Source organism: Aquarana catesbeiana, linkage group LG04 (genome assembly GCF_042186555.1).
Source record: "Aquarana catesbeiana isolate 2022-GZ linkage group LG04, ASM4218655v1, whole genome shotgun sequence".
In the NCBI taxonomy this organism is placed as follows: domain Eukaryota; kingdom Metazoa; phylum Chordata; class Amphibia; order Anura; family Ranidae; genus Aquarana; species Aquarana catesbeiana.
Window position 1 is genome coordinate 655,423,862 of NC_133327.1, and position 26,232 is coordinate 655,450,093.

The following is a 26,232-nucleotide window of genomic DNA, read 5'->3' on the forward strand; positions in this document are numbered from 1 at the left end:
TCTGTTATTACAATGTGTTATCTACAGAACATAAGGAAACAAGGCATGCCACAGACGGCTTGAAGTTCAAGGCATGGATGACCCCTGACTTGACAAAGATCTATTTAAAAATCAACTAGGCCAGATGGGAAATGATCAGCTGAACAGTGACTAGATCCTACCAGATGAAGTCAACGCTCAACGGCACCACTGTATTCAGACAGCCACTGCTGCCAAATACAATATCCAGCCAGCGACATTCCACCATCCATGGAGTGATTTTCACCGATTTTCTCTCATTCGGTCCATGGGCTGTACATGGGAGAATCGAGCGGTGTATGCCTAGAATAGGAATCTGCAATTAAGTAGACTAAAACCCTTAAAATAAATCTATTTGGCCAAGACCGGGCTGCTTTTTATAAGAAAAAGTATAGAAAGGTTTTGGATAAACTGGCTTTCTTTTGTAACGGTAACATTTTTTTTTAACTGGATTAGTAAATAAACCCCGTGACCACAAAAAAAACAATTTGATAAAAAAAAAAAAAAAACGTGTTTATGACGAGTAATGAATGACTCTAGTAAACCGGTGCAAAAAGCCTTTTCCAATAAACGCATCACTTTTCACTGTAGTAATAGCATATAAACATAAACCTCCAGCGAAGTGTGGGGTGAGAAAAAGATGACAGAACCAGATAAGATCTAATGCATCTGAAGAAAACTTCATTAAATGCACAAGATTTATACAGGGAACCCCATTATTTTAACGACTGAAACGAGCATACATGCTTTGTGTTCAGAATACAGGATTATACGTACTTAGAATTTTGGGTCTACAAAACCTGTGAAAATCACTTGAAAATAACTTTGTACGATTAAATATTTACCTTATATCTACTTTATTTAACAAATTTCATTAGAGTTTAGTATTTACAACCCCAAAAAAAGCAATATCCATTTACCACCGACATTGCTCCATCGTAAAGAAAGGTATTACACAAAAAGTAAGTTTAAACAATACAATAACTTGCTGCTAATGTTGTCTACAATATACTGTAGTAATAAAGTAAAGTAGATTCATAAAACTATGTGCCCCAGCTGCCGCATCAACTGTGTCCATACACAATGAATACGTAAAATCAAAAGATGTATATATACAGTGGGCAAAATAATTATTTGATCCCCTGCAGATTTTGTAAGTTTGCCCACTTACATAGAAATGAAAGGTCTATCATTTTTATCATAGGTGTATTTTAAATCAAAGAGACAGAATATCAACCAAAAATCTTCAAAAAACACATTATACAAATGTTATAAATTGAGTTGCAGTTCAGGGAGTAAAATAAGTCTTTGATCCCCAAACATGACTTAATACTTGGTGGAGAAACCCTTGTTGGCAAGCACAGAGGTCAGACGTTTCTTGTAGTTGGTGACTAGGTTTGAACACATCTCAAGGGGGATTTTGGGCCACTCTTCTTTACAGATCTTCTCTAAATCCTTAAGGTTTCTTGGCTGTCGCTTGGCAACTTAAAGTGTCAGCTCCCTCCATAAATTTTTATGATTAAGGTCTGGAGATTGACTAGGCTACTTCATGACCATATAGTGCAGTGGTTCTCAACCTGGGGGTCGGGACCCCCTCGGGGGGTCAAATGACAATTTGCTAGGGGTCACCAAATCCTGGGCTGTACCTGAAGCTCGCACCACTCTCCCAGCCTTTTTGCGGCCACCCACTCAGCCTCTTCCCAGTTGCTCATTCAGTTCACGGCATGGCTGGAGGCAGAGACTAGAGGTCGGCTGACTGGTGAAGAATGTGAAGTGGGAGGCTGGAGGAGACCCTATCTCCTGATTTCGGCATAGGTGTCACAGCTGAAAGACACCACAGAGCTGGAGACACAGTGAGTAACACTACCTGTGATTAGATTTGCCATTAAAAGTCCCCACTACAGTTCTCAGATCAGCAGATGACCATGATCAAGAGCACCTAAGCTGCCCGATCAGAACTCCCCCCCAGCATTGCCACTCATCCCATTCCCCCCACCCCCCAAGGCATAAAAGAAGGAATAAAAATAGAGAATGCATGGAAGGGGGAGGAAAAGAGGGGGAAGAACACAGAGAGGGAGGTGGGGGGGGGGGGACAAGAAATTAGGATAGAGAGATAAAAGGGAAAGAAAGGAGAACAAAGAGATTGGTACATCCTAAAATGTACCATAAGGGGTTTTAATACTGTACAGGTGGAAGGGACTCAGGGAGCGCTAAATGTCTGTGGGTTAGGGGTGCAAATTACTTGTCTTGCCTTGGGTGCTGACAACCCACACTACGAAAATAATTTTACTGTTATGGGTCCCCACAACTTGGGAAATTTTATCAAGGGGTCACAGTACTAGAAGGTTGAGAACCACTGGTATAGTGCTTCTTCTTGAGCCACTCCTTTGTTGCCTTGGCAGTATGTTTTGGGTCATTGTCATGATGGAAGACCCATCCACGACCCATCTTCAGTGTTCTGAGGGAAGACGGTTTTCATCCAAGATTTTACAATAAATGGCCCCGTCTATTGGCTCCTCAATGCGGCAAAGTTGACCTGTACCTTTAGCAGAGAAACAGCCCCAAAGCATAATGTTTCCACCTCCGCACTTGACTGTAGGGATGTGAGAGCTGTGATGTACAGCAGGTGTGTGTGTTTTTTTTAAAGTAGACTTTAAGGCAATTTCTTTTCCATTTTGTATAGCGTAATACTTGTTGGTTACAACCCATGTTTTTTTTGCCATCTTTATCCAACTGGAGAGATTTCCCTTCACTTCCAGTTCTATAGCCACAACAAAAGTGAGGAAATCCTTTCAAAATGAGGTAGTCACCAAGATCATCTGAACTAGTGTCCCAATTAAATGATTTTCTCACTATTCCAATTCTGGGGACAACTCAAAATTTTGAATTTTCTTTTACTTTTACTCTTGGTGAGAATAGTCACCAGGACAAATTAACGGGAAGGACACAGATCGCAATAAAAAACCTGACAAGTATTCAAATCCCTCTCCACTCCATCCAAAATCTAAAAACAAATGTCTTTAGTTATATTTAAAAGTATAGGGGTGTTGGGGTGCTATTTAAAATGAATAGAAATAGACAGTGCATTACTTTAACCACTTCAGCCCCGGATGATTTGGCTGCTCAATGACCGGCCCATTGTTTGCAATTCGGCACTGCGTCACTTTAACTGACAATTGCACGGTTGTGCGACGCTGTACCCAAACAAAATTGATGTCCTTTTCTTCCCACAAATAGAGCTTTCTTTTGGTGTTATTTGATCGCCTCTGCTGTTTTTATTTTTTGCGCTATAAACAAAAGGAGAGCGACAATTTTGAAAAAAAAAAAACAATATCTTTTACTATACTATACTATTTTTGCTATAATAAATATCACACTTTTTTTATTAAAAAAAATGTTTTCCTCAGTTTAGGCTGATATGTATTCTTCTACGTATTTTTGGTAAAAAAAAAGAAAAAAAAAAGAAAAAAAAAAAATTGCAATAAGCGTATATTGATTAGCTTGCGCAAAAGTTATAGCGTCTACAAAATAGGGGATAGATTTATGGCATTTGTATTTTTTTATTTTTTTTTTTACTAGTAATGGCAGTGATCTGCGATTTCTATCGGAACTGAGATATTGCGGCGGACAAATTGGACACTTTAAACACATTTTTGGGACCATTGACAATTATACAGCGATAAGTACTATAAAAATGCACTGATTACTGTATAAATGTCACTGGCAGGGAAGGGGTTAACACTAGGGGGCGATCAAGGGGTTAACCGTGTTCCCTAGGTGTGTTCTAACTGTAGGGGGGATGGGACTGTCTAGGAGAGGAGAGAGAGATCGGTGTTCTTACTTAGTAGGAACACAGGATCTGTCTCTACTCCCCTGAAAGAACCGGGATTTCTGTGTTTACACACACAGATCCTGGTTCTCGCTCTGTCACGAGCGATCATGGGTGCCCGCCGGGCTCTCGCATAGGCTCCGGGCACACGCTGTGGGCACGCAGTGGCCAAAAGGCCAAGCGAAGTAAGGTAATGTCATTTCGCCCAGCCCTGCCATTCTGCCGAAGTGAAACTGCGGCGGCTGGTCGGCAAACAGTTAACATGCATTCAAATGCAGCTTTTAAAGCGGAGTTCCACCCAAAAGTGGAACTTCCGCTCATTGTACTCCCCCCTCTGGTGCCACATTTGGCACCTTTTGTGGGGAGGGGGAACAGGATGTCTTTCACAGGTATGCATTCACCACTTCCGGGAGCCTCAGCCGTGGGTATTGACGTCATGGCTGGGGCTACCTCTTCCTCCCTCTGTTGCCGGGCCAGTAGGAGAGAGGAGCGGAGCCTCACGCATGCGCAGTAGGTTTCCTGGCATGAACCCGAAAGGCTACACTGCCGGGTTCACCCGACAGCTGATGGAAGCATCAGCTGCGGTGCCGACATCGCTGGACTCCAGGACAGGTAAGTCTCTGATTATTAAAAGTCAGCAGCTGCAGTATTTGTAGATGCTGGCTTTTAATTTTTGCAGCGGTGGGTGGACCTCCGCTTTAATGCAAGTTGACACACCGGGAGAAACGTAAAATGCACTGCACCAAACTGCGTGGTACCAAGCGATCAAGTGCAGGCAAGCGCACTGCATTTGCAATCTGCGTTTGGGGTGTCGTTAGGAATATACTGACATCTGTAGAAGATTTCACAGATGTGAAATTTTCAATGCGGTGTGGGAAATGCACACAGAACTTGGGTTTCCCGCACTGCGTTCTGGTGTGAACAAGCCCTAAGAGTCTGTAAATGACTATTCAGATCTTATAAATGCATTTTTTAGGTGTGGTAATTTTATAACACAGGTGCTCAAAGTATATATGAACACTCACCATGTAAAACAACTCATTCAGTTTAAAATAAAAAAGGAAGCAAAACATTTGTGTATAAATCAAAAAATAAAATAAAAATAAATAAAATAAATAAAAATTGATTGCGCTGAGTGTCAAAATTAAAATAATCTCAGTGACTGAAAACTAAAACAGTGGAGGATTTGGATTTTGGATTAGGATTTGATTAAAAAAAAAGAAAACTAAAACAGTGATAGCTAAACTCACTATATATCCACATACATATAATTAACGAATAAACATATGGATAGCGCAACACGCTTTCATTTTTGTATAAATGACAAAAAAAAAGATAAATACCTTGTTTTCTTTTTTTAAAAGTGGTCACAAAATCTCTGTTCTCAGATGCCTGAGGAGTTTAGAGAGGTGGGGGTAGAGAAAACAGCAGTACACTGATATTCCCAGTGAATGGCAGTGCAGGGGGAGGCGTGTCAGCACAAGTCTTGGCTATTAGAGGACAAGCAGGCTGTTCCCCCTGCACAACCAGAAAACTGACCACACTGGGATGGATGTGCTCTCATGTCTACTGTGGCCAGTTTGAATGAGGAAAGCAGCGGGACTGGCAGGATCAAATTTATTTCACACAAAGGAGGAAATACAAAGAGAACAGGATCTTTTTAACACAAGTACACGGTACAACATACACATAGCAGGAATATGAAATGTTGGGGGTAACATATTCTTTGCAGCTATTTTTTTAAGACACAACTGTGGAGAACAAAAGCTGAAACCTAACAAGGAGATCTAAAAAACCTAAATATATTTTATCCGTGATAATTGAGATCATTTATCCTTGAAGTTTGTTATCAGTTTGTGTTTGCTCTATTGCTATATAAAATTTGGCCTTAAAAAAAAAAAAGTAATCTATATTTAAAAAACAATCTTTATGAACATCTTTTGGAAGATTTATACTTAAATTATCGTGCATCACAATTGTACTCATTTTCAGCATTTTACATTGTTTTCTGTACAATTTGTCTTTTGTAATACAATTGTTATGAAACAAATAAAAAAAAAAAAAGATAAAAAAAAAAAAATCTTTAAAACAAAAAATTGTGTTCAGGTGACATCAATAGGTCACATAATTCATACATTTTCTCTATATGCACAATCAAGCTTTTAAAAAACCTACAATATTCCAGGATGGGATGATGGGCACCAAACTTCTCCACTAAGTCACAAAACAAAGAAGATGTAAACTTTGAATACCCTAAAATAACAAACATATGGAAAGCTTGCATTAAAGCCTTAACTCACAGATTTCTGTAGCCTTTTCTAACTTTGAAAAATAAATTTCCGAGCAGGTTGGAAGTTCAATCTCGAGGCCTCCAACGCCACACCAAGCATCATAATTTGGATGGTAAAAATAAAGACAACATTCATTTGGCATAAGCCTGAATTATTTGCAGTTGAGCAAATGTATATTTGTTATGATTTAAGGTCTTGCAAAAGTTGAGGCCAATATGCAGAAGAAAAATATTAACCTATCTATAACCTTGAGTCAACAAATGATGCTACTGGGAATGCTAACCGAACTAATTTTCCAAAGAAAATTAATTACTTATGACTTACAGTTGTGAAAGCAAACAACGTTAAGTCTGGATTAAGAGACTTTTAATTTTGTCTTGGAGTAGCTATTAAACCGATTTTGTATAAATCAGACTATGTCATGGAAAGCGGGTCAGAGATGAAACCCTAGACAATGACTGACATCGACCATTGTGTATTTATAGAGCAGATGCAGGGAAAGGTCAGAGATATTAATCATTATCTAATAAAATACGATTTGGGTTTCAAAAATAATATTTCCTACAGTTGCTAAAAATGAATGGTTGCGGCCAGAATTAGACAAGAACAAATTGAAAACTAGAAGCAAGGGCTCGCCCTCTGGAATTGAGTTTCTAGACACATACGGAGAAAAAAATTTGTTTTCTATGTGCAACACACCCAGTGTAAAGATCAAATCTGCTAATATGTTCCTTCAGAAATGTAAGTAGATGTAAACCCTAATTAAATGACATTTCGTTTGCTAAAGTTCTGTGCCTGTAGAAGCTAACTTGAAGCTTTTTTACATTTATTTTTGTCTTTCGGTTGAACTCATTGGAAATTTTTACTTTAGAACAGTGGTTCTCAACCTTTATAGTGTCGTGACCCCTTGATAAAATTTCCCAAGTTGTGGGGACCCCTAACAGTAAAATTATTTTCGTAGCATGGGTTGTAAGCACCCAAGGCAAGACAAGTGATTTGCGCCCCTAATCCATGGACATTTAGTGCTTCCTGAGTCCCTTCCACTCGTACAGTATTAAAACCCCTTATGGTACATTTTAGGATGTATCACTCTTTCTCTTTGTTCTCCTTTCTTTCCCTTTTATTTCTCTCTATGCTAGTTTCTTGTTTTTCCTCCATCTCTCTCTCTAGCCTTCTTTCTTGTTTTTCTCTTATTCTTTCTCTCCCTTTTTCTTTGTTCTTCCCCCTCTTTTCCTCTCCCTTCCATGTATTCTCTATTTTTTTCCTTCCCTTACTCCTTGATGGGGGGTGGGGGAATGGGATAAGTGGCAGTGCTGGCGGGGAGTTGGGATAAGTGGCAGTGCTGGCGGGGAGTTGGGATAAGTGGCAGTGCTGGCAGGGAGTTGGGATAAGTGGCAGTGCTGGCAGGGAGTTGGGATAAGTGGCAGTGCTGGCAGGGAGTTGGGATAAGTGGCAGTGCTGGCGGGGAGTTGGGATAAGTGGCAGTGCTGGTGGGGAGTTGGGATAAGTGGCAGTGCTGGTGGGGAGTTGGGATAAGTGGCAGTGCTGGCAGGGAGTTGGGATAAGTGGCAGTGCTGGTGGGGAGTTGGGATAAGTGGCAGTGCTGGTGGGGAGTTGGGATAAGTGGCAGTGCTGGGGGATTTCTGATCAGCCAACTTAACTGCTCTTGATCAAGGTCATCTGCTGATCTGAGAACTGTAGTGGGGACTTTTAATGGCAACTATAATCACAGGTAGTGTTACTGTGTCCCTGGCTTCCCTGTGTCTCCGACTTAGTGGTGTCTCATAACAGTGACACCTATGCTAAAATCAGGAGATAGGGTCTCCTCCAGCCCCTCCCACTTCACATTCCTCACCAGTCAGCTGACCTCTAGTCTTTGCCCCCCAGCCATGCCGTGAACTGAATGGGCGGCTGTGAAGAGGCTGAGTGAGCGGCCACGGGCTCCAGGAACATCCCAGCAAGGCAGCCACAGGCTCCAGGGACAGCCCTGCTGGGTGGCCACGAAAAGGCTGGGAGAGCAGTGCGGGCTTCAGGAACAGCCCAGGATTCAGTGACCCCTGGCAAATTGTCATTCGACCCCCGAGGGGGTCCCGACCCCCAGGTTGAGAACCACTGCTTTAGAAAGTATGTTCTGTAACTCAGTGGCGGGACGTGCATTTCATGCTTAGGCCTTCAGTGGTGTCCTACATGAATGAATCCAGCAGTTTTTGGCTGTAACCTTTCAGATATCTTTGGCCTACTTGTCTACTCCCTTTTCGCCTTAAAGAATATATAAACCAAACATTTTATATTCCTGATATGTGCCTGTTGCACCGTGAATGAAAATCTGTGCAATCCCTGGTGTTCCTGCTGATGTCCTGACAAAATAGGCAACTTAGTAGAAAATCTAACCACGTCACTTCCGCTTTCTTTAAGCCATCAGTAATTGCTGATTTGGACTTATTGGTGTTTGGACACAACACCGACTACCGAATACAGTCTGATACAGGAAGATTTTGCTGTTTTCACAGCACATAGGCTAACAATGACAAGGTTGTCGCCGCCTCGGAGGCGGCCATTTTCTTGGTTTGTTTCAGAGTGGAGTAACAAACAATCTCCGCTCATAATATTGTGCACCGGACTCTATTTCGTTGCCGGTGTTGTGTCCAAACAGCAATTTGTGAAAATAAACAGCAATTATATAAAATATAATAAAAAAATAATAATTTAGTGGATGGGCATCTTGATGGGACGCAATGTGCGGGGATGGGGACAATTGTGGGTGCTCACTCAAGTTGAACTGGATGGACTGGTGTCTTTATTCAACCTTACTATGTATACAAAGCTGCAAAACCAAGAGAGATTCTATGGAATTAAGATAATAGACTATTGGGAATAATGCATTCATGGAAAAAATATAATAAAACGTAAGGCAGTATTTAGGCCAGCAGAGAAGGCCTTGCTGGCCCTGAATGCCCACCACTGCTTTAACTATACTGCATATTAATGCTACTGATCTCCAGCAGCCAGTTCCTGTCTATGTGCACCTCCAGCGATGACTGTATGGCATTTCAAGCAGGCTTCCATATGGTGACAACATTGGACCATGCCTGCATAATGTGTGTTCAAATTGCCGCTCCACCGGAAGGCCATGTAATGGGATAACATTGCAGGTGCAAAATTGTAAGGGACAGCACATTTTTACCTGCTGAGTGCCTTATGGCAGGATACACAGGTTTTAATCTATTGAAAGCTGCAGTTTAAAAATACTGAAAAGGACTTTTGATAGGTTTTAGTAAATGAGTATAGTATATACTATACTTTAAAGCACATTTTTTATTTTATGTGATAGTTTGTATATTCCTGCTGCAAAATATTCCATACCAACCACTCTGAAATATCATACAAAACACAATGACACAAAGAATGAAGGTTGGGAAGGTAGCCAATGTAATTTATTTGGTCCTAGGGATGAACAAAGTTTTATGTTCAAATCCTGTTCTAGTCCTCTATGGCTCTATATTGCCATTACGGTGCTGGGAAGCTAGGGTGCAAGAGTAAGGAAAGCCATAGATGCCAGTTGGCAGAACTTAACACCAAAAGGACTATCTTTCTATAAAAATGTAGCTTAATTTAGTCCAAATGATTGTATTAATGCAAACAACCCTTGCAGTGATCTCTTTTCAAGGAAACTATACCAACTTATATGTTATATGGGTCCTGACCAGATCACTTGAGCACCCCATCCCCCATTAGTGTCCACCTGAGTTATAGGAGGAGTCCTTTTAGTTCTCCCATAAAGAGGAGTGTGGATCTTTCATTCTATGGATAGTGTAGGACCCACTGATAATGGGGTACTTTGATGCAGTAGTGGGCTTAAGCACTGTATGGCCATATGGTGTGACCAAATCCCCATATTTTTGCTTGATAGGCTCAGGTGCTTTAAATAGCCTTGCAGGATTTAAATTTCATTTTTGTATGTGTGAGCTGTAATATTTTGTTCTCAAACTATACCAACTGCTGCTCTGTTTATTAGCCACAGCCCTCATGCCAATGCAGTAAGGAAGAGAAAGTGATTTGAACCATTTCCTGTCCCTTAGGCCAGTGGTCATCAACTCCTGTCCTCAGGACCCACTAACAGGCCAGGTTTGCAAGATAACTGAAATACATCACAGGTGATAACATCTTCTGCTCAGTGATTGCAGTATTCTAGTCTGCATCTCCCCAAGGTAATACATAAAACCTGGCCTGTTAGTGGGCCCTGAGGACAGGGTTGATGACCACTGCCTTAGGCTGTTTATAAACAGCCTAAGTTTTAAGTGGTTATACCAGGATCAAGGTTAAAGTGGATGTAAACCCAATGTCATCCTTTCTAAACTACTGCCATAGGGGTTATCTATAAGGATATACATGCCTCCTGCATGTATCCTTACCTGTCAAATGTCTCCCCTCTGTCTGTTATGAGACCCGAAAAACTGCAGATTCTGTGGGTGGGTCGGTTGTCTGGAGCTCGGTGGGTGGAGTCGTGATGTCAGTAGACTCCCCGCCCACCTCTACACTCCCCTTGTCAATATGCATTTTCTCCTGTTTATTTCTAACACTGAACTTCTGCTATGATCTCTAACATCCAGTGAAAAGACAGGAAAGTAACCACATGACTTCAGCATGCCAAATCATGGTGAGGTGTGGAACAGCCAATCCTTGCAGAGCTGCTGAAGAAAGGAGTGGGGGAGGGAATTAAAAAATAATGCATGTGTCTTAGGCTGTCACTCACAGCAATGAGGAGGATTTGACAAAGTTTTTCTCAGTTTGTCAAGATTTTTCTCACTGAACAATAAAAGAGGATTGCTCAGAGATGGATTAACTCTGTGTGGCAAGACTGGGCTGAAATGATAGGAAATCTCATACTTTACAGTATGATATAAAAAAAAAAAATAAAATTTTCGGGTTTACATCCACGATCCAGTCTCGTTTTTTTTTTAGAGCTGGCAATTCCCTATCAGGTTAAAGGGATCCTAGTGGCTATACAGCCACTGAATTGCTTTTACAGGCAGTGGCCTAACATCATCTTTTATATTTTACAAAACAACCGGGTACTCTATTACATATTTGTGCATTAAAAGTCATTAAAGTGTATTTTTTTTTTAGAACTTGCGTTTGAAAAACGCAGGACAAATCTAGTGCGACATAAAAATATGCAGCATCCACCATTTTATTCTCTAGGGTGCCTGCTTAAAAATAACAAAAAAAAAAATTATAAAATGTTTAGGGATTTTAAGTAGTGTTCGAGCAAAATAAAAATATTTTTTTACATGAAGGAGAGGAATGTCAGAACTGGACTAGACATAGTTAACTCATTTTAGGTGTTTTCTCCTCGCTTTTTCCCCTCTTCCCCAGGATCACATAAACCATTACTCCACAAGGGAACCATTATAACCTTCTAGGGGTCACTACTGAAAATGACAGTATAGAGAGTTGGGTCACTAGTACAGCAGGCCTGTTCCATCCTTCAAGCATACCCTTATGGCAAAGAAATAATGACATGTAGCAGCTGGCCTATGGAATCTACAGACGGTAAGAGGATCTACAATCCATTTCCTGGATTTAAAATCTATACACAGCAGAGCTTCACGTTCTGGCCAGATCTCAGGCTTGGACGATGATCAGCCTCATGGAGCCAGAATTACTACCATCAAAAGGGTAAGGAAACAAGAATATAAACCTATAGAAATGTATGACATTCATATTCATACAAGAAGATTACAATATATTTAGGATCCAGATCTGGGGTCTGGCAATAATAAAGCAAAAAAATATAATATATTTATGCTATACATATATCATTGCGAAGGCAAAAATCTACACCGACCCCAAGATCACTTAACGTGTACCCAAAATGATAAACTTTCACAGATAGCCTTAGACAGTACATCGGAAGATGGACAAAGTACTACATGTACAAAACACAATAATAAAATTGAAAATGGAACATTCATCTACATCAGGGGTCTCCAAACTACGGCCCTCCAGTTGTTCAGGAACTACAATTACCATCATTTCAATCACAGTTAACATGATAGGTCTTCTTCTATCTGATGGTGAAGATTTCTGAACTTTTTGCACATTGGAATTTTATTTTATCTTATTTGATACACTCGTCACAGCTTGCACATTTCTTTGAACATTTTTTTAACACACTTTTGCAGTTTTATTGATTATTTTTTGAACATTTTTTGAACACTCATGGGACTTGTAGTTCCTGAACAGCTGGAGGGCCGTAGTTTGGAGATCCCTGATCTACATTAAAGTGGTGTTCCGGCCGAAATTATACTTTTTAAATAAAAATACCCCTATAATACACAAGCTTAATGTATTCTAGTAAAGTTAGTCTGTAAACTAAGGTCTGTTTTGTTAGTTTATAGCAGTAGTTTGTTATTTTATAAACTTACAGCAGGCCGTGGCCATTTTAAGTGTGGGCATCTGTGGGCAAGCAGTGTAATAGGTTTCAGGTCAGGTTTCCATAGCAACGGCAGTTTCAGAGGAAGTTGCCGCCCCTTCCCAGAAGGCATTGCAAACAGGAAATGATGCGATGGGCCGCGGCCAGGGAGGAGGAAGTGAAAAATGAACACAGCAGATATACAGTAGGTGCTGAGAAAAAAAAAATATATATCCAATTTGTTTACAGTGCACAGTTTAGTGAGGGATGCTGAAGAGTTGTAAAAGTGGGTGGAACTCCACTTTAACCAGATTGTGCCTAAGGACAAGAACATTTTATTTGCAAAAATAAAAAAAAAACAAAATAAAAAAAAAAAAAAAAAAAGTGTTCTTTTTTCAAGATTTTTGCTTTTTTTTTTGTTTATTTAGCAAAAAAATTAAAACACACATCGGTGATTAAAGCGGACCTTCAGTCATTTTTTCTTCTTTCTCTCTATTAAACCTTCTGCCCTTGTTGTTTTAACTTTGGGTAGTAAAACATTTATTTTCCGCCAGTAAATACCTTATACGGCCCACTTCCTGTTTCTTGTCTGGTCATTAGCCTAGGCTTATGACATCATGCACAGCTCTCTCTCCCACTCTCGTGAGAGTTTGCCAGTAAAGGGAGGGGGGATGAGCCATAAGAGGGCCAATAAGAGATGCAGAGCTGGAGGTGTGCCTCTGTGTAAATCCAGGAAGTGAACAGGCAGCAGCTTCAGCTGCCCACAATTATAATGGTTGCAGCCAGACTCAGCGGAGGGAGATTTCTGCAGCATATTTGGCAAGTACATAATCACAGTATATATAAAATAATATGCAAAGTGGTTGGAGGGAAGCTTCAGAATGGCAAAGATGTTTTTATTACAAATTATGTGAGCAGACTGCAGTTCCTCTTTGAATACTACCAAAAGTAACCTCTATCGGTTTAAAAAAAAAAAAAATTTAAAAATATACTTTGAGTACAGTGTTGCATGAGTAATTGTCATTCAAAGTGCGACAGCGCTGAAAGCTAAACATTGGCCTGGGCAGGAAGAGGAAGAAAGTGTCCAGTACTGAAGTGGTTAACCACCTGCGGCCCGCCCTATGGCGGATTGACGTCCATAATGTGGCTCCGTTATCCTGACTGGACGTCATATGACGTCCAGCAGGCTAAGCCACTCGTGCGCACCCCCAGGGGCGCAGAGCGCGGCGATTGCTGGTGCTGTGTGTCGCTCTGACACACCGAATCTCTGATCGTGGTAAAGAGCCTATGACGTAGGATCTTTACCACGTGATCAGCTGCAACCAATCACAATGATAACCAGGAAGTGCCAGTTAAAGGGCTTTCCTTGGTTCGCGCTGACAGGGAGCGCCAATCGGCGGCTCTCCTACTTCCCATCACATCTGTCAATCACATGCCAGTCAGTGCCCATGAAAATGCCAGTCAGTGCCTATCAGTAACCTGTCAGTGCCCATCACAGATGCCAATCAGTGCCCATCAGTAATGGCCGTCAGTGCCTCCTCACCTCATCAGAGCTACCCATCAGTGCCGCCTATCAGTGCTGCACATTAGTGCCCCCTCATCAGTGCTGCCTCGTTAGTGCCCGTTAGTGCAGCCTCATCGGTGCCCGTCAGTGAAGGTGAAAACAATTATAACAGAAACAAAGAAAAACGTATTTTTTTCAAAAATTTTGGTTTTTTCAAATTTGTTTAGCAAAAAATAAAAACCCCAGAGGTGATCAAATACCACCAAAAGAAATCTCTATTTGTGGGGACAAAATGATAAAAATTTTGTATGGGTACAGTATTGTATGACCGCGCAATTGTCATTCAAAGTACGACAGCGCTGAAAGCTGAAAATTATCCTGGGAAGGGGGGAAGTGCCCGGTATAGAAATGGTTAAACACTGGCAACTACAAATATTGAGCCTGTTGCCTTCATTGGTCAAAAACTCTGCACAGAACTGCATGGTCTGCACAGCCCACTACATTATACATAAGCTCTCTATCCTATGGATAACAGCTTGTTCTTACATAAAGGTGAAGGGGAAGGAGTTGTGTGTTAGGTTGGCTCATAGGGGGGAAAAAAACGCCAGGAAAACAAACCCTGGACTCCATCTTACTAAGAAACAAAAACTATAGCAGAAATAACATTTTTAAAGTATTGCTGTTTGTGTAGTATTTCATCACTATGCTAAAGATAATATAATCATACCAAGAAAAGAAATCATACAAAAAAAGAAGAAAAAAAAAAAAAGAGATTTGCCTGGAGTTCTCATCATTGTCATCATGTTAACTTGTGGAAAATTGAAAAGCTTGACAGTTCGCTCCACAAGATCACCATTTCTCTATATTCACAAACTAAATTAATGGCTTGCCTAAAAAAAAAAACAAAAAAAAAAACACAACGAAGGTCCTTCTGACAAAGCGGCTACATATTGCAATGTGTGTGATGCTATTCTGTGGGTGCCCTTCATACCTTATTGCAGTATTATATGGGTATGGGACTCCCTGGAATGTAGTTAGTTTCTCGATCATTTTCTCTTTTATCTATGCTCAGCATACCAGTGGTTAGTACACATTTGTAAACATTTGTGTAGGTTATTTTTGGGCTTACTACTTGCATTACGGGTATCTTTTTTCTGTTATAATAGAACCCAGGGGGGGGGGGTTCTATTATAACAGATAGATGCTCTTGCTGTACACCTTTTGAGGTCCTTAAATGCAGTTTGTTTATATTGTTACTACAACTTTATTTACATGTGCTATTTGGTTTATACACCATCTTTAAACCTCATTTGCCATATAGTTGCCCAAACTCTGCCCAGTTCTGGGAGGGTGTCATATGACGTCCTCCCGTGATCGCGCCCACCAGCGGTCTTTGATTGCTGTGTCCCTCGGACACAGCTGATCACAGATTAGGGTAAAGAGCCAATCACAGCAGCTCTTCGCCATGTGATCAACTGTGGTCCAATCACAGCTGATCACGATGTAAACACACTTGCCGGTTATCGGCATTCCTTTCCTCGCGCTGCCACAGCATGAGGGGAGAAGAGAGCCGGTAACTGGCTAGTGTGAAAGGGGGCATCTGCACTGATCATCTGTGTCCTGATGATTAGTGCATCCCCAACAGTGGCAATTAGTGTCCATCAGTGCTGCCAATTAGTGCCCACCAGTGCTGCCTATCAGTGCCACCTATCAGTGTGTCCTCATCAGTGCCGCCTATTAGTGCCCATCAGCTCTGAAAGCTGAAAATTGGCCTGGGCAGGAAGGTGGTAAAAGTTCCCAATAGGCAATTGGTTAAATGGTATTTACATTTCAGAGGGCTCCATTATGAGATGTATGGGATTAAACATTTTTTAGGCGGGGTTAGGGCGTTATGTTTTTTTTTTCATATTGCTGTATGAAAGTGATATCAAAGTCTTTTTTTTTTTTTTTTGTTTTTTGTTTAACAATAACAAACATGTTATACTTACCTCCTCTATGCAGTTGGTTTTGCACAGAGCAGCCCGGATCCTCCTCTTCTCGGGTCCCTCTTTGGCTCTCCTGGCCCCTCCCTCCTGCTGAGTGCCCCCACAGCAAGCAGCTTGCTAGGGGTACACCCGAGACACTGCTCTGTGTGTCCATTCAGACACGGAGACATGGCGTGGCCCCTGCCCCCTCTCTCTCCTCATTGGCTCACTGACTTTGATTGACAGTGGTGGGTGCGAATGGCGCCTGCTGCTGTCGCACTCAATTTAGGAGGGGAGTCCCAGACAGTCAAGTTTCTCGTGCAACATTTCTGGATCGAAATGGGGCTCAGGTAAGTAGCAGGGGTGATGCTGCACACTAAATATTTTTTTATCTTAATGCATAGAAAGCATTAAGATAAAAAAAAAAACTTCTGCCTTTAGAACCACTTTAGTGCCTGCAATGGGCACATTAACATCAGAACTGGACCACATAGTAATGGAAGAAGGTGGGCTGGTCTGATGAATTCAAGAATGGTTTGTGGAACACAACAACGAGTTTGAGGTGCCGGAAACCAGATAGTAGGTTCAAGTTGAATTTTGAATAACCTCTAAGGGTTCCATCCCTAATTTAAATATACTTCTATGCCTCCGATCAACGCGTTTCATTATCTATTTGCTTCTTCAGGATCCACACCCAGATGTGTGTAGTAGATGGTGAACAATAGATCACAAAATAGAACCACGAAAAGTTTTGATCAGAGGCGCCACATAACGTGAACTTTGTGTTGTTTCAGAGAGTATTAATCTTTACAGACAACCAAGGCTCTCGTGCAACATCGCTGGATCAAGATGGGGCTCAGGTAAGTATCAGGTGGGCTGCTGCACATATACATAGAATGCATTAGGATAAAAAACCCTCTGCCTTTAGAATCACTTTAAATGAATGATATAGGTTCTACAGAAGCAGCAGGGAAACATGTTGTCCTGAAGTCTAAAAGAAAAAAAAATGTACAGGTGTAAGGATTTGTGGGACTTTGACAAGGACCAAATTATAAAACTCAAACCGACTGGGTCAGAGCAACTCTAAAACTGCAGCTCTTGCGGGATGTTCCTGGTCTGCAGTGGTCAGGACCTACCAAAGTGGTCCAAGGAAAGACAACCGGAGGAGACTGGCTCGTATAGTCTGATACAATAGAAGAGCTACTGTAACTCAAATTGCTAAAAAAGTTCATGTTGGTCCTGATAGAAAGGTTTCAGAAAGCACAGGGCATCGCAGTTTGTTTTGTATGGAGTTGCGTAGCCGCTAACCAGTCAGGGCACTCATGCTGACCCGTGACCACAGCCAAAAGTGCTTGCAATGGGCACATTAACATCAGAACTGGACCACATAGCAATGGAAGAAGGCCTGGTCTGATGAACTCAAGAATGGTTTGAGGAACATAGCAATGAGTTTGAGTGTTCTGGAAACCCGAAGGTGGGTTCAAGCTGAATTTTGAATACACTCTATGGGTACCAGCCCTAATTTAAATATACTTCTACGCCTCCGATCAACGTGTTTCAAGATTTAGTTGCTTCTTCAGGATCACTCTATGGGTACCAGCCCTAATTTAAATATACTTCTACGCCTCCGATCAACGTGTTTCAAGATTTAGTTGCTTCTTCAGGATCAACACCCAGATGTGTGTAGTTGATGGTTAACAATAGATCACAAAATAGAATCACAAAATGTGTTGATCAGAGGTGCCATATAATGTGAACTTGTCTTACTTCAGAGTTTATTAATCAATGGTCACACTTACAGTAACATGTGTGAAAGGTGTTTTTTCAGGCTCGGTTCACACTACTGCATTGCACGTTCAATGAGATTTTCAGTGCGATTATGTAGTACAGTTTTGTGGTCAGCGTATTCTATGGAACCAAATTGGACTGAAATCACGCCAAATTAGCACAGGAACCTTTTCCAAAATTGCAACACAGAGTCAAAATGATGTTAACGGGCACCATTCAAAATAATCAGATTTCCCATGTCCTTCTGTTCTGTGCGACTCAAGTCACATCAGAAACCGCACCAGTGTGAACCAGCACTTAATCTTTATAATAAATTATTACTGAATTTTGTGTTTTATTTTTTGTCTCTATGAGGTACAATTAAAGCCTCACTTTGCTTTGCCCTGCTCCACCTTGACAGCTGGGGGATTGGGGGATATGTAGTACAAAACAAATTAAGCCAGTCAGACCAGAGCAGCTCATCAGTATTCACATACTGCATCCAAGCATTTCAACACCGATGTGCTTCCTAAAAAAGCATAACATGTCTATATAACGAACAGCAACAATGTAACTTAGTGTAAAAGTTTTTTCTTAAAGTAAACTTTACCCAAAACAACTTGATAAAAAAGATTTGTTTTTTAGCAAGAAATATATATTCCACATTAATAATTACGCTACCAAAATGAGTGTGTGCTGCAAATTGCCTCCAGCATTGTTCCTGATACTTCTTGCTGGAGGCTGCCATTTTGCTGAAGCCCAGAGTCCATGAGCAGCAGTAAATCTTTAGGCTGTCAGCAGATCGGCCTCTGCATTTTCTACACAGTGCTAAAAAAGAGAGAGCAACTGTGCATGTGCAGAGCAGGGTGAGGAAGTGTATTACTGGGTTTTTTAAAAGTATAGGGACTTATTTTTGATGTTTTACATAGCTATACCTGCAAAAGGGACCAGCCTGAAGTCATCGAGCAGGACTTATTTTTCTGACTAAAGTTCCATTTTAATTAAAGTAAACCCATCATGAGTGGAATAATGAGAAGCCGGTATAATACAATTTAAAACTAGGAATGCAAAGGTATTTTTTAAAAGTCATTTTACTTTACATTATCAATATGGGTTTTACAGAACTTTTATCTTTCTTTTAAAAAAGAATTTGAAAACACACAAACAAAAATGTCAGCTCCATTGGGATTTACTTCTATTTGTTATTTTTATATTCTATTTACCTTGATTATATATATATATTAGAGAGAGAGAGAGAGAGAGAGAGAGAGAGAGAGAGAGAGAGAGAGAGAGAGAGAGAGAGTGTAAGTACAAGAAGACAGAGAGAGAGGGGGGGAGGGGGGGAGAGAGAGAGGGGGGAGAAAGGGGGAGAGAGAGGGGGGGAGAAAGGGGGAGAGAAAGGGGGGGAGAAAGGGGGGGGGGAGAGAGAGAGGGGGGGAGAGAGGGAGGAGAGAGAAGGGAGAGAGAGAGGGGAGGGGGGAGAGGAGAGAGAGAGAGGGGGGAGAGAGAGGGGGGAGGGGGGGGAGAGAGAGAGTGTGAGAGAGAGAGATAGAGAGTCATGCAGGCATATGTAAATGGTATTTGCACTACACATGAGAGGTATCACAGCGAACATTAGAGCGAGAGCAATAATTCTAGTGCTCCTCTAACTCTAAACATGTAACCTGTAAAGGCGTTTAAAACGTCACCTATGGAGATTTTTAAGTACCATAGTTTGTCGCCATTGCAGTCATTTTACTTTACATTAGCAATATGGGTTTTACACAACTTTTATCTTGCTTTTAAAAAAGAATTTGAAAACACATAAACAAAAATGTCAGCTCCATTGGGATTTACTTCTATTTGTTATTTTTATATTCTATTTACCTTGATTATATATATATATATATATATATATATATATATATATATATTAGAGAGAGAGAGAGAGAAAGTACAAGAAGACAGAGAGAGAGGGGGGGAGGGGGGGGGGGGGAGAGGGAGGGAGAGAGAGAGGGGGGGAGAAAGGGGGAGAGAGAGGGGGAGAGAAAGGGGGGGAGAAAGGGGGGGGGGAAAGGGGGGGGGAGAAAGGGGGGAGAGAAAGGGGGGGAGAGAAAGGGGGGAGAGAAAGGGGGGAGAGAAAGGGGGGAGAAAGGGGGGGGGGAGAGAGAGAGAGGGGGGAGAGAGGGAGGAGAGAGAAGGGAGAGAGAGAGGGGAGGGGGGAGAGGAGAGAGAGAGAGGGGAGAGAGAGGGGGGAGGGGGGGAGAGAGAGAGTGTGAGAGAGAGAGATAGAGAGTCATGCAGGCATATGTAAATGGTATTTGCACCACACATGAGAGGTATCACAGTGAACATTATAGCGAGAGCAATAATTCTAGTGCTCCTCTAACTCTAAACATGTAACCTGTAAAGGCGTTTAAAACGTCACCTATGGAGATTTTTAAGTACCATAGTTTGTCGCCATTGCACGAGCGTGCACAATATTGAAGCGTGACGTTAGGCCTATTTACTCAGCGTAACATCATCTTTCCTATTACACCAACAAAAATGTAGGTATATATTGTTTTGTTTTTTTTTTAATTCATTAAAATGTATTTTTTCCCAAAAAATGGTGTTTGAAAAGCTGTTGCACAAATACCGTGTGAGAAATTGCAACGATCGCCATTTTATTCTCTAGGGTCTCCGCTAAAGAAAAAGTTGTATAATGTTTTGGGGTTATAAGTAATAAATAAATACTGATTTAAACTTGTAAACAAAAAGAGCCAGAAAAAGCCTGGTCAGCAAGTTGTTAATTATCCTATGATGCTGACATGTCTAACTCCACTGAGTGTATGAAGGTGTGTGTGTGTCTATATAGACACACACATATATATACACACAAATGCACAAACGGAGTTTCATCAAATAAAAAATAATTTAAAAAATAAATCACTGAGTGCTTTTATTTTTTCTCACAAGGAAAATCACAGGGACACACAAAAAAAATATTGTATGTATATATAACATATACATATATTATATATATAATAATTTTCTATCACCTAGAATACGAAGGCATACAAGGATGAAATAGTCAGCATATCCTTACCTGGTACATCCCGACGCCAATGTGTTTAGGCTCAATTTTCACAAGCTCAGCTAATGGATCCTGTACACGTCTCGCTATGGAAACTGAAAAACAGAATAGGCAAACAATGTGGTTTTCTGTAAAAGTCAGTACTGTTAAATTACAGCAGTTTGTGATTCTCAAGCTCAGACAGATTCATGTCTTCACTATAGAGGAGGGCATGCCAAAGCACATTAAAGCTCGGGATTCCCTCCTTACTGAGCAATAGGATTTTTTTAAATTTTTTTTTAGGATTTTAAAGAAAAAAAAACTCTGAAATGTTTTATAATATAGAGAAAGTGGAAAGTGTTTCATATTGGTGTTTCCTTTCACTTGGGGTGGAAATATAATGGCTAGATCGGCTGTGAAGGAACACCCTATGCTTCACATCCTCCTTTTCAATAAAACATCCCACAATGAGACATGCATATATTATGACAGACGCTTTAAGCACTTTAATATTTTGGTTACATGTCCACCAAGTAGTACTGATATGAAAAGTATATCTAAAGCCAAAAGTTTTGTATCCTTTTTAGTTCTGGGTAGCGTAGGTGAAAGTTAGAGCCCCCGGTTTAAATTGCTGCCTGTGTCCCCGCTGGGAATACCCATACTTTATGACAGTGATCTCAAAACTTTTCTGAGAGCCACATTGAATACTTTACATATATTCTTGGGTCAAAAAAATAATTACCCATACCAGAGTCCCCTACTTACATCTGAGCCCCCCACCCCCCCCCCCCCCCCACCCCCTCCTTCCAACATTCCACCCATCAGAATCTTCCTTTGCATCAATGTCCCAATCAGAGTTCCTCTGTATATCAAGTGCACTATCCTTACATCAGTGTCCCCATCACAGCCTGTCTTACATCAGTGTCCCCATCACAGCCTGTCTTACATCAGTGTCCCAATCACAGCCTGTCTTACATCAGTGAGCCCATCAGAGTCCACCCTTACATCAGTGTCCCCATCAGAGTCCCCCTAACCTCTGTAATGAGAGTACAGGTGATGTAACAGCAGAATGAGAGTAAGAGAAGGTCCAGACGGAAAACCTTCCATCTTCCTATGAATGCATGGGCAAGCATGTCTTTGGTTGTTAGGATGCCGGTGGTCCTAGCAACCAATGTCACAGCGCAGCTGGGGAAGGGGGGCAGGGCTAGAGAAGCAAAGACTGTACACATCCAAACTATGGCCCACTGGCCAAAGTTTGGGGACTCATGCTCTATGACAATGGCTACTGGTGCAAAAAATTATAGTAAATTCAATATATTACAATTGTCAACAGAAAAGGAGGTGATAGGAAACCAGTGGTTGACTTCTTGAGGCTCGGTGAGTTTCCTACATTTGATTTCACAGCTCAACCCACCACACAAAGCCATTAGGTGAACAAGGCCTATTGGACCTTTCAGTTATTTTACATTAAGGAAAATGTAACAAAATGAGACCCCATCTTCCTGCAACAGGAAAAATTAGACTTCAGGGCAAGGTGGGTGAAGAATTGGTGGGAATTCCAGTGCAGAGAACTCATCACTGAGGAATACAAGCAAATTAAATGGAAAGGGGGAAACTAATGCATAGAACCACAAGTATTGACCTATAATGGAGTTTACAAAATTTGCTGTCACCTTTACCACCTTCAGTGAACACTTCTTTGACTCCCACAGAAGAATACAGCAAGGAAGGGAGATTACGAGAACTCCATGACACTGGATTTTCACATCAGAATTTCAGATGTGGAGATAATATTAAAACACACAGTCCCTTCCTCACTCTCCACTCAAAATAAAATTAATAATTTACAGGGCAATATTTTTAAAGTAGACATTTCAGTAACTTTATAAGTCTGCAAAAATAAACTGCTGATCTGTCACAAAATAAAGTAACAGTTTTATTTTTATAAAAGTTCCAATTTTTATCATTAAAAAACAATCCTTGAGCTCTAGCCAGTGGCTTTGCCTAGGATAGGTCATTAGTCTGGTGATGCTTTCCTTTCATCAGAATGTATGCTGAAACTTTTCAGCAACTCACAAAGTGAGAGGGGCTAATCTGTGCCATATATTTGTGAAAACATAGAACTTGTGCTCAGTAGAAGGGGGAATAAGGCCCAGGTATTGGTCAAAGGAATAATGCCCAATCATTTGTGTTAGTGGAAGGAATATCGTCCCATCATTGGCATCAGTGGGAGTAAGGCAGGCTATACAGGCATAAGTATTCACGGCCTTTGCCATGACACTCAAAATTGAGCTCAGGTGCATCCTGTTTCCACTGATTATCCTTGAGATGTTTCTACAACTTGATTGGAGTCCACCTGTGGTAAATTCAGTTGATTGGACATGATTTGGAAAGGCACACACCTGTCTATATAAGGTCCCACAGTAACAGTGCATGTCAGAGCACAAACCAAGCAATGAAGTCCAAGGCATTGTCTGTAGACCTCCGAGACAGGATTGTATCCAGGCACAGATCTGGGGAAGGGTACAGAAACATTTCTAAAGCATTGAAGGTCCCATTGAGCACAGTGGTCTCCATCATTCGTAAATGGAAGAAGTTTGGAACCACCAGGACTCTTCCTAGAGCAGGCCGTCCAGCCAAACTGAGCGATCGGGGCAGAAGGGCCTTGGTTAGGGAGGTGACCAAAAAGCCGATGGTCACTCTGACAGAGCTCCAGCGTTTATCTGTGGGGGGAGGAGAACCTTCCAGAAGAACAACCACCTCTGCAGCACCCCACCAATCAGGCCTGTATGGTAGAGTGGCCAGATGGAATCTATTCAGTAAACGTCACATGACAGCCTGCCTGGAGTTTTCCAAAAGGCACCTGAAGGGCTCTCAAACCATGAGAAACAAAATTCTCTGGTCTGATGAAACTAAGATTGAACTCTTTGACCTGAATGGCAAGCGTCATGTCTGGAGGAAACCAGGCACCACTCATCGCCTGGTTAATACTATCCCTACAGTGAAGCATGGTGGTGGCAGTATCATGCCGTGGGGATGTTATTCAGCGGCAGGAACTGGGAGACTAGTCAGGATCAAGGAAAAGATGAATGCAGCAATGTACAGAGACATCCTTGATGAAAACCTGCTCCAGAGTGCTTTGGACCTCAGGCTGGGGTGAAAGTTCATCTTCCAACAGGACGACCACGGCACACGGCCAAGATAACAAAGGAATGGCTATGGGACAACTCTGTGAATGTTCTTAAGTGGCCTAGCCAGAGCCCAGACTTGAACCCAATTGAACATCCGTGGAGAGATCTAAAAATGGCTGTGCACCTACGCTTTCCATTCAACCTGAGGAAGCTTGAGAGGTTCTGCAAAGAAGAATGGGAGAAACTGCCCAAAAATAGGTGTGCCAGGTTTGTAGCATCATACTCAAAAAGACTTGAGGCTGTAATTGGTGCCAAAGGAGCTTCACCAAAGTATTGAGCAAAGACTGTGAATACTTATGTACATAGGGTTTTTTTCGTTTTTTTAATTTTTAATAAATTTGCAAAGATTTCAAACAAACTTCTTTCACGTGGTCATTATGGGGTATTGTTTGTAGATTTTTTTAAAGAAAATAATGACATTTTGGAATAAGGCTATAACATAACAAAATGTGTAAAAAGTGAGGCGCTGTGAATACTTTCCGGATGCACTGTAAAAACACATATCTGACGTTCCACATTAAATAATGCCCCTTTTTTTTAACTTTGTTAGAAAGTTTCAGATCCACTGACAGAATATACAAGTTCGTGAAATACAGAAATGTAAAAATTGGTTTTCCAGTGTTTTGGAAGATCTTTTTATTTTTTTAAGTTTCATACGCCTTCATAGCCAATGGGAAAACAAGAAACGATGTAAGTTATGGCCATTATATTTAGAAACATTAACAATTGCCTTCTATTGTAAAACACACATCATTGCAAGTTTTAAAATTGCATTTGCAGATGTTCTCGACATGGGTAGTATTTAATATTTATCCTAACAGCCCTGAGGTTAGAGGGTTTCGTCTACTACTTTATTATCTTTAAAGGGAAGCTATCATTTAGGTCAACGGTTCTCAGAAAAACAACTCTGGGACAGCCAGTGTGCACCAATCCAAGCTCTGGCGTCTGGCAAGCCTTTCCTGTAACAGTATAGAACGATCACACGATCCCTTTGTGTTCCCTCCGTTCACTATTGTTATATATTCAACAAGCTCATTCCAGTAAAAGATAAATTAACGACTGCAATACCGAGCACTTTTACCCCTTTCCTGCCCAGTCCAATTTTTCAGCTGTCACACTCTGAATGACAATTGCGCGGTCCTGCAACACTGTACCCAAACAAAATTTTATGATTTTGTTCAGACAACTAGTGCTTTCTTTTGGTGGCATTCGATCACTGCTGGGTTTTTTACTTTTTGCTAAATAAACGATAAAAGACTGAAAATTTAGAAGAAAAAAAAAAAGTGTTTTTCTTGGTTTAGGTTATAAAATTTTGCAAGTAAATAACTGTTCTTAGGTCAATGCGTATTCTGCTACTTTTCTTTGGTGAAAATAACCCAAATCGGTGTATATTATTTAGTCTGTAGGAAAGTTATAGAGTCCACAAACTATGGGATATATATATATATATATATATATATATATATATATATATATATATATATATAAATAAATTGATCAATCTTGATGTGCTGACGGCCCATCTAATTTCCTGAGGGCCGAAAACATCAGGACAGTACAAATACCCCCCAAATGACCTCTTTCTGGAATATAGGCAGTCCAAGGTATTTAGTAAGAGGCACTGCGAGTTTTTTTAAGTTGTAATTTTGTGTCATTTCATGTTCTTTGGAAAATTAAGAAATTAAAAATTCACAATTTATTTTTATTTTTTTAATACTATCACCAGAGCAGCACAGCGTCATCATATAACTGGTGTGGCAGTGATTAGGGACACTGACTGGTGACAGTATATAAAAAAAAAAAAGTTAAATCATTTTTTTTCAATTTTTTTTTACATTTTTGTTTTCTTTTAACACACTGGGTTTTATTTACTAAAGCTAGAGAGGGCAAAATTAGTCACAATTCTGCATAGAAACCAATCAGCTTCCAGGTTTTATTGCCAAAGCCTAATTGAACAAGCTGAGGTTAGAAACTGGTGGGTTTCTATGAATAAATGTGACTAATTTTGCCCTCTCTAGCTTTAGTAAAGTCACCTATGGGGATTTTTGGGCGCCATCGTTTTTGGCGATATTGCGGGTGCACGCAATTTTAAGACATGAAAAGTATATAAGTATCTATTTACTTAATGCAACCTCATCTTTTATATTTTAACCAAAATAGGTGTTTTGCACTAAAATTCATTTTATTATATTTTTTCCTGAAAATTTGCGTTTAATAAA

At 40.7% G+C, this 26,232-nt stretch overlaps 1 protein-coding gene across 1 annotated transcript in view; it reads right to left on the reverse strand.

Moving 5' to 3' along the window:
* LOC141140930 (S1 RNA-binding domain-containing protein 1-like) overlaps window positions 1–26,232 on the reverse strand; it is a 296,826-nt gene that overhangs the window by 114,198 nt on the left and 156,396 nt on the right. The window contains exon 17 of the mRNA XM_073628483.1: window positions 20,856–20,938. Within this exon, the coding sequence (XP_073484584.1) occupies window positions 20,856–20,938 (83 nt within the window). The remainder of the gene's footprint in view (window positions 1–20,855; window positions 20,939–26,232) is intronic.